We start from the raw sequence: 8,594 nt of genomic DNA on the forward strand, positions 1-8,594 counted from the left end.
TGGGCTATAGCACATATACAACTCTGTACACTGACACACGGCGATCAATCGGAAAATAACTAATTGATATTTTGAATTAGTTAGCTGCCACAGCTGGGAAAACCCGCACGCTCGCCAGCTCCTCAGCGCCTCCCAGGGCAGCGCTACCTCCCCGTTCGCTGCACCCCGACCCGCCCGCGCTCCGTGGCACCGCCCCCCCGGCCTCTGCCTGAGGGGGCTCCTGGGCCCGCCCCTCGGCGCCTGCCGGCGGGCGGGGCCGAGCGGGGATTGGCTGGCGGCGACAGCTGCCACGCGCTGGTTAGCTGAAGGCGGGTGAGCGGCGGGCGCCGATTGGTTGCTGGTGGGTGGTGACTGAGTGCCGGTTGGCTGGCGCTGGGCGTGGCGCTGTTGCCGTTGCCCTTGCCCTTACCGTGAGGAGAGGCGGCGGCGGTCCCGGTGTCCGCGGTCCCGGTCCCGCTCCCGTCCGGTGCGGCCCGACCCGACCCGACCCGGCGGGCGCCGCTGCCGCCATGTTGTGCCACGGGGAGGGCCTGCTGACCTCCCTCACGGCGCTGCTGGGGGCGGTGCTGGCGCTGAGCCGCAGCCCGGCGCTGGCCTGCCTACTGACGGCCGGCCTCTACCTGGCGCTGCACCTCTTCAGCCTGGAGCCCGCCGCGCCTCAGAGCGCCCAGCGCGTCCTGCGGCCCCGCGGCGCCGCCGCCCGCATCGCCCACCGTGGCGGCGCGCACGACGCGCCCGAGAACACGCTGGCGGCCATCCGACAGGTCAGCACGGCGGGGGCTCGCCTCCCCCCGAGCCCCTGATCCCCGGCCCGGCGAGCGGCCCTACCCCGGGGGGCGCTGGAAGCGTGTGGAACGTGCCCGGCCGCTGAGGGATGTGCAGGGCCTGGGGCGAGGTTAAGGCGTGAGGTAAAGCCGCCGAGTGCTCTGGAGAGACAGAAAGCGCCTCGGGGAGCCGCCTGCCCCGTGGGTCTGGTGGGTGAGAGACGAAACCGGTGGGCGGTCGTACAAGCCCCAGGGTTCTGTTCCATCATCTGCCTTTTCAGCAGGCACCCAGTCCTGGTCACCCCGAATAACTCCAGCTGCTTCCAGCGTGCTGCGGGAAGCTGCGTGGCTTGTCAGGCCTTCATCCCCAAGCGGGTTCGGAACATCTTGATCAGATCCGAGTCTGTCTGGGGACCCTTGGTGCTGATGGCTGTTTTAGCAGTGTAGCAATAATGAAATACTGTATTTTGCTGATGTTGCAACAGAATATGGAGAGCAGACAGCAACTTAGTAACGGGTCATTTGCTTTTTAAGCCTTGAAGATCTGTACTGAGAATCCACAGTTATGGGAAGATCCGATATTGCAAGAATTTCACTGTCTGCAGCCCTGCCGTGACACTTACTGCTGCCTCATCTGGGAGGTGTCACGGTGCAGCCAGCACTCAAAATCTGTTTCTGAGAATCATGTGAAATCACAGTTAGCAGTCTCTCAAATGTAGTACATCTGTGAGGATGGGATGTTGCTGCTCTGATGGTTTCTTACCTTCAGGCAAGGCAGGGCTCTTTGTTCTTATAAATTCTGAAGCTGCACAAGAGGTCCTTACTTGGCAGATACCTCTGGAGTCATCTCTAGTGCGTACCTGGCATTTGTCCTTCTGGTGTGTTGGCCCTTTTCCTGGGAAGGCATTTGGCCTTCAGAACAATTCTTCTTGCTTGTGGTTCACTTGAGTGCTTTTCTGAGGAGTTCCAGGGAAGGAGCCAGGGCAGGAGCAGGGTGTATGAGATGTTCTAAGGCAGCCCAGCTACTGAGTGCTCTCTGATAGGGGGATTCCTCAGACAGGAGCAGGGATCTGCCTACCTACACCTGCTCTTCAGTACAAGCATGGTAAGTGGTGCTCCTGGGAAGTTTTGTATCTACTGCATATGGTGGCTTGACCGTACTGCACGTGAATGGTGAATCTGGCTCTTAAAGGAAATATTGCACTTGTGTTCCATAAGCAAAGGGATGATAGCATTTTCTTGTGCAAGCAAAGACTTGATGCTCTGATGGCCTGCTCTAATTCTGGCTTCTAAGTGTTAATCTATAAATTATCTGAACTGTAGGCATTTGCTTCCCTTCTCTTTCAGGAAGTAATGTCACTGAAGGACTCAGAAGTTATTGGACCAGCAGGAGAGAGCACGATTCTTTTCTGTGTTTTTATCCTGAAACATCCCGAGACCAAGACATTATCGCTATGGTTTTACCTGTAAAATAGATTATATATTTTCAGATGATCTACAAATGCTTCTCACAATAACTCGGATAAAACCTACTTTGTTCTGCAGATCAAGCTTACTGGAAAGAATGTTAACAGTTTATGATTTTTTACCAGAATACAAACTAATTATAGCTGTACCTATATTAAATCTATAAAGCTGTCTCTTCTCCTGTGTATGTGATTTTGATTTTTTTTATTAATTTTTTTTTTTTTAAGGCAGCTGAGAATGGAGCAACGGGTGTTGAGCTGGATCTGGAATTCACTGCAGATGGTGTTCCCATTCTAATGCATGATGAAACAGTAGAAAGGACAACTGATGGGTCTGGAAGATTGCGTGACTTGACTTTTGATGAAATTAGGAGGCTTAATCCATCTGCAAAACATAGGCTACGGTAAATGAACTATTACTATTCTGAAACTACCATTTCAACAGTGGAAAAAAAACCCATTCTTCATAAACAAAATTATTGATTTGATCTATCACTGATGAAAACTTTTGTAAATTTAAAACTTAGTCCCATATGTTACTTCTCATTTGATTTTAGAAGCATATGAGACTGTATCTCCTTGCAAAAGGAACATCATTGAAGCAGAGCCAGATAATTGGCTTTCAAGAACAAAATCCACAGGTGTCTAACGTGAAACAGGTTAATCCCTGCTAAATTGACTGCAGGACGCTAAAGATACTGGGAGTTTCACTATACGTCAAAATTGGCTTGAGTAATTACTTCTAAAACTAATTTTATTCACATATATTTCTTGACCGGTTGTCTCTTGGGGAGTCTAAACATTAGGATTATGCTGTTGAAAAGGAGCTAGACAGATTTCCTGGGTGGTCTGAGGTAGGACCTGTGACCATACCAGTGGTATGCAGGGGGAAATACTTTTATACGTTACTAAAATTTTGATGACAATGCAATTTCTGCAGTATCATAAGTGAATCCCTTTTAGAGGAAGAACTTGTAGCGTGTGCTCCTGAGACACTGCGTTAGGGATTTGCAGAATTGTAAATGTACCGCCTGTGAGTCTGTGGTACAAGCAGCACCTTCCCCGTCTGTTAGTGGAAAGGTGATCACCCGAACTGTTCCACGTAGGCAGTTACCGCTGATCAGCTGTTGTTTGCTGTCACCTTGTCGGGAATGATTGATTGATGCGTGAACCTGCGTCTCCTACATCCTTGGCTTGTCTTGCTTATTCTGCCAGGATCTGGTTTGTGGCCCAGGGCTGGGGGGCACAGCAAAGTGGGGTGAAGCGGTGGTCAGCAACTGGGACTGAATGCTTGTTTGTGGTAGTTGAGGAAGGAGGTGAAGAACTGAGGTTAGTGGTCTGGTCTGGGACACGGAGCCAGTGAGCATCAGATTAGACTTTGAATTTGGACGGGTGTAAGTGCCTAGTGGGATTCTGGGTGAAAAGGAGATGTACTCGTACCCCTCTACATGTGCAGCCTTCTACTAAGTGAGAGAGCCACCGCTGCCGTTGCAGTGGTGCTTGGCCTCACCTCGAACACAAGTGTACCGGCAAATTTCCTTTAGGAGTCTCTAGGAAACAGCTCTGGGTAGTTGGGGATGTGCATGCCCCTGAGTGCGCACACGGATCTTGACTGCTTGTACCCCCGTGTGTGTGCATGTGGATCTTGACTGCATTCCAGTGAGGAGTTCTGTGTTCCTACAGGAGCAAATTCCAAGGTGAAAAGGTGCCAACTCTGAGAGAAGCTGTTGTGGAGTCTATGCATCACAATCTTATAATCTACTTTGATGTCAAAGGCCATGCAAATCAGGTACCGCTTCCTGTACTGCAACCCCTTCCTTCACCGTTTCTTTGCGTTTCTAACCTGCTTTTTTGTTGGTTTCAATCTGTGTGGTATGGTCCCTTCTCTAATTCAGGTGAGACCGGGTTTGCTATCTGTGCCATCCAAAGTTGGGCGGTCAAAGCAAAGACAACACGTTCCCTCGTCCCAGTCCATTGTCCTGGGAAGCTGCAACTTAAAGTCAGCACGAGAGTTGTGTGAGCGTTGAGTTCAGGTCCCAGCAGCCCAGGGAATTCCCTGCCTGTGCCGAGGGGAGCTAGTGTCTCACCTTCAGCCTTGAACCAAGGATCCTGCTTGTCTATAATTGGCATTTCTGAAGGCAGATCCAGGTGATCAATCATTGACATTTTATGCAAATTAGAATAATTTTTTCTTTAGCATAGCAAAATATGGAAATAAATGCATTTTTCCCCTTGAACTAAACCCTAAGTAGTACTTCAGAATTTTACCCTTAAATATATTGTGGATATTTCAAACACCGAGAATGCTCATTGCTGTAAACAGAACCATGAAAAGGACTTTTGATGCAAAACCCAAAATGTCATTTCTGTGTTAATGATATAAACAAGATGCTGTTTTTCCTCTACTCCCTTTCCATTTCACTCTTGTTACACAGAATAGGAATGTATTTTTGAAGGGGATTATTCTAAAATGGCTTTGCAATGTAAAGTAAATATGAGCATATGTATAAAGATAACATTTGTGTGTATCTCTAATTGGCAGGCAGTTGATGCTCTGAAACAACTCTACCTGGAATTTCCGCATTTGTATAACAACAGTGTGGTCTGTTCTTTCATGCCAGATGTTGTTTATAAGGTGACATTTCCTGAAAGTTTATTTTGGATTTTTTTAGTTCTGTCTGGGAATTTCAGTAAGATATGCAACTCCAGTTCCAGATCACTTTTGGGTTGTCCAAACTGCCAAGACTTTTTTAAAAAATGAAGCCTAAATCATAAACCTCCTGCATAATCTTATTAGATCACTCCGTGCTCATTAGATGCACATATGAATCTACAGCAGTTCCCTCGCTCTGAAAGCGATGTAGAAACAAGCGCGTCGCTCTTAAGGTTGGTGGGGTCTCTGTTGAATAAACCACAAATTTTGATGTAAATGTAGACTATTCTCAAAACTGTTTCCTAACTCTTTCTCATTGCCAAGTCCATTTACTATGTATTTTATTTCATTGCCTGCCTGTTAGGCACTTTTTTAACGTAAGAGCAGTTGCTTGTTCAGTATGTTTTAAAGAAGGAAAACCCCAGTGAAGTATCGTAAGCAGTTTTCTCAAAGGGTTACAGAAGGATGTGAGGGGAGAGGTAGGAGGATCCTGGCAGAGCTGCCAATGCAAGCTAGCACTTTGTGTCTACCCTCTCCCCGCTTCCACCGCTCTCGTGCGAATTACAGTCTTTTCTCCTTCACCTCCCAGATGCGACAAGCTGACCGAAATGTTGTAACGGCACTAACACACAGGCCATGGCATCTGAGTCATTTTGGGGATGGGACACCCCGTTTCAGTTCCTCCTGGAAACATTATTTGTACATGATGATGGACATCATTCTAGACTGGAGCCTACACAGTTTCTTGTGGCGATTGTGCGGGGTTTCAGCTTTCCTCATACAGAAAAATTTTGTTTCTCAGTAAGTGTTAAAGCTTGCTAATGTATCGGGAAACAGTGTCATTCTATTAGCGTATATGGGTGGAGTTAACACCGTATATGTTAAATATAATCAATATGTTCCAGTTCGTGTTGTGTAAGGCTGGTTAGTTTCTTTACCCCATACTATTTTATTATTTGAAGCCTCTATCTTTTCAATATGTATTTTTATCTTATGTTGAATCCAAAGTTTAATCTCAAAGGGGAAGAAAACTGGCTTTTGCTGGTTTACAGTAATAAACCACAAATAGATGATGTTGCAAAAGATGATGCAGTATCGTTCTTGATGTGACACTGACGTAAGACTAAAACTCAGTCGCAGCCTCCGCACTGTCTGCCTTAAATATGGCAGTTGGCCGCCGCCTTACTGCATCTTTGTTCCTTGCAGAGAGTACGTGAGGCACTGGTCTTCAAAAGGAATTCAGGTGGTTGCCTGGACAGTGAACACATTTGCAGAAAAAAACTACTACGAAAGCGTCCTGGAATCCAGCTACATCACCGACAGCTTGGTGGAGGACTGTGATCCTCACTACTAGACCTGTGCTTTGTACACACTCTCCACCCTCAAGAAGCTGTCCCCTTACTCGGGTGGGTCTGAATTCACCGTCGAGGGGTGCGCACTGGTGCAGCTGGGACTGCGAACAAGGGCTCTGGGAAAAGGAGGAGGAGGAGTTTACTTCTGCTGTACGGTCAGGTCTCGGGTGCAGAAAAACCCACAGCCCAACACTGGACAAAGCTGAGGTATGGCCACTCGCGCAGGGGACATCGTGCCGCCATCGGATGGGCTAACTGGCAACACGCTCTACGTGCGGGTTGCTTTGTAATTCTCAGGCTATTCCTTTGCTCTGTTTGAATCTCGGTTATAAAGTTGTATCAGCAGTTGTTGGTGGCAAACTTTAAAATCATACCTTGATTTTAGTAACTTTAACTGTTCTATGACTGTATGATAATTTGAGGTTAATTGATGGCATCTTAAAAACGTCTACATTACTCTTCTCAAAACAGAACCTGAAAATAGCGGTGCCAAAGTAGAGGGTGAGTGGATTCCTCCCCCACTGCAGGGCCAGGTGGCTGTGCTGTGTCCTGACAAGGAAAAGCAAGCCAGCTTCCCCTGTTCCGTGTGAGGGCTATGGGAATTAATGAGTAAAACCTGAGTATCTTCTTAGCTTCCAGATTTTTTAAAAGAACAAAGGGAGGATAGAAGATTATTTCTTCTAATGATACAGCACCTGAATGTATGCATTTTTAAAGAAAGCTATAGATGGAGTGCTGGTAGTGGTAGAACAAATGGAGCTGAAATGTCTTCTTACTTTGCTTATTGTTTGCATGATTGAAGGGCACTCGCGAGGATACGTGGGAAACTGTAACCTGGGTTTAATTTCAAATGGGAGTCTGCAGTTACAATAAACGAGCGTCTGACAGCTCCTGGGTACAGTGTTCCTTATCAGCTGTGCTCCGGTACATTGGTGTACATGTCAAAGTGAGCGCAGGCTGCTGCTGCCTTTTCTAATGAGTAAACCGCAGCTCCCAGCCCTGCTGTCAACCATCGCCAAGAGCAGAACATCCTTGTGGAGCCAGCCCTAATGTAAATCACACCATCTTTTCTTAATGGCCAATACATGAAAAACTTACTGAGTTTAATAACTTAATTTCAAAAGAATGTGGTATTAATTTCAACAGAAATGAGGAATTTGAACACTCGATGGGTTACGTGCTGCAGGTTGTTCATTTGTGATCTCACGTGATACCCCAGGCTGCGTGTGTAGCCATGCACATGTTTAAAACACCGTCTAGTCGCGACGGTGGTTCCTTGGGGAATTAATTGTTTCCTTGCTGGGGCCTGGCGGTGTTTCAGCTGCCCTGCGCGCTGTGCTGGGGCAATGCTGCGCTCGCAGGAGTGAACAGCAGGGGGCACGGACCGTGGGGCACGTCCCTTTGGGTATAAGTGATGGTGGTAGGATGCCGCGTGCTTAGAACTAGTTCTCGTTCACAGAGCCACCTCGTATTTAAAAAAACTTTAACAAAAGAGGCAAAAGGTAATAAAAAAATTAAATAGATTGGTCATCGATGGAAAGAACTACACAATTGTTGCAACTAAGGTAAGTCCAAACTTCGGAATTAGCAGCAGATTAACGCTGCCTTCTGCGAGGGCTGATAGATTTTTTTTTTTTGCTGGTATCTTGTGCTATACGTAAGGGCCGAGATGTGTAGGAGTAAGGAGGGGATGATGCGAGCCGCTTGGGTTCATGTCAGTTCCCCCCCTGCACTGCAGAACCAGCGCTCGGTCTGCGGGTGCACGTCACCTGTACGTCGTGTCCCCCCAGCTCAGCTCACGGCCTCCGCAGCTCCACCGCTCCTGTGTTCACAGCGGAGGCGGGGCACAGCACCCCGGCTCCAAACCTCCGGTGGCTGCTGCTGGGCCACCGCCTGCAGCGCAAACACGAGGCTGTATTCCCATATTCCCAACCAGACTGCAGGAAAACCTAATAAAACTGAAGTTCTAGTCTCACATTTTGTGTAAAGTTTGTCCTTTTTTTTTTAATGTAGCTTTGGTGGCTGTTTTGGCTTGTCTTCTACTGAAATTATGAGCATGAGGAAAAGCCTCTTTCCTAAGGCATATGTATGTCCAAAGCACCGAGGGAGCAATAAACAGGGTGGGGGTAGAAAATGAGCTAAAAAAAATAATCATCATGGCAAAGTTGTGGCTCTGGCTAAAAGGAAGTTGCACAAAGTGTCTCAAAGTCAGCTGTGACTAAAAAAAAATATCAGTTGTGTAACTTCTACTCTATCCTTTACTGAAAAGGTACATGTAAACTTCTTGTTTACAAGCAATGGTTTTACACAGATGAGAATTTTGATAAGTAGTCACTCCTCTTAAAAAAAAAAAAAATAG

At 47.3% G+C, this 8,594-nt stretch overlaps 1 protein-coding gene across 1 annotated transcript; it reads left to right on the forward strand.

Annotated features, from left to right (window-relative positions):
• Positions 1-350: 350 nt before the first annotated feature.
• On the forward strand, positions 351-7,127 carry GDE1 (glycerophosphodiester phosphodiesterase 1). The gene is made up of 6 exons (XM_075767379.1): positions 351-764; positions 2,459-2,634; positions 3,914-4,019; positions 4,773-4,865; positions 5,473-5,684; positions 6,090-7,127. The coding sequence occupies exons 1-6, from the start codon at positions 510-512 to the stop codon at positions 6,235-6,237; spliced, it is 990 nt and encodes a 329-aa protein (XP_075623494.1). The 5' UTR covers positions 351-509; the 3' UTR covers positions 6,238-7,127.
• Positions 7,128-8,594: the final 1,467 nt, after the last annotated feature.

This window comes from Balearica regulorum, chromosome 15 (genome assembly GCF_011004875.1).
Source record: "Balearica regulorum gibbericeps isolate bBalReg1 chromosome 15, bBalReg1.pri, whole genome shotgun sequence".
In the NCBI taxonomy this organism is placed as follows: domain Eukaryota; kingdom Metazoa; phylum Chordata; class Aves; order Gruiformes; family Gruidae; genus Balearica; species Balearica regulorum.

Excerpts from the sequence above, each read along its gene's own strand:
- GDE1 (XM_075767379.1), top strand. The coding sequence starts at position 510 with ATGTTGTGCCACGGGGAGGGCCTGCTGACCTCCCTCACGGCGCTGCTG. Across the intron at positions 2,635-3,913 it reads TCTGCAAAACATAGGCTACG|GAGCAAATTCCAAGGTGAAA; the intron begins GTAAATGAACTA and ends GTGTTCCTACAG. Across the intron at positions 4,866-5,472 it reads TGCCAGATGTTGTTTATAAG|ATGCGACAAGCTGACCGAAA; the intron begins GTGACATTTCCT and ends TTCACCTCCCAG.